At 73.2% G+C, this 246-nt stretch overlaps 1 protein-coding gene across 1 annotated transcript in view; it reads left to right on the top strand.

The window, feature by feature from the left end:
• PRKCSH (PRKCSH beta subunit of glucosidase II) overlaps positions 1–153 on the top strand; it is a 15,036-nt gene extending 14,883 nt beyond the window's left edge. The window contains exon 17 of the mRNA XM_027765555.1: positions 38–153. Within this exon, the coding sequence (XP_027621356.1) occupies positions 38–153 (116 nt within the window). The remainder of the gene's footprint in view (positions 1–37) is intronic.
• Positions 154–246: the final 93 nt, after the last annotated feature.

Raw genomic sequence — 246 nt, 5'->3', positions numbered from 1 at the left:
CCCCCCCCGCCCCCCCCTGGGCCTCTGCCCCCTGCAGCTGCCACATCCCGAGTGGCTTTTTCTTCCCCTCCAGAACCTCAAGGCATGGACCACAGACCAGCCCCCAGCAGCGCCGCCTGCTCTCCGTTGAGGACCTCGAGGCCTGCCCCGTGAGACTCCGCGGGGCCTCCGCTGTCCCCGCCGCAGGACCTGCTCCTGCCTGCTCTCGGGGCCAAGCGGGCCGAGGCATACCACCGGCCCGGGCCC

The sequence above is a fragment of the Tupaia chinensis genome, unplaced genomic scaffold, assembly GCF_000334495.1.
Source record: "Tupaia chinensis unplaced genomic scaffold, TupChi_1.0 Scaffold138665_1, whole genome shotgun sequence".
Lineage (NCBI taxonomy): Eukaryota > Metazoa > Chordata > Mammalia > Scandentia > Tupaiidae > Tupaia > Tupaia belangeri.
This window is presented reverse-complemented; position numbering and strand designations above follow the sequence as displayed.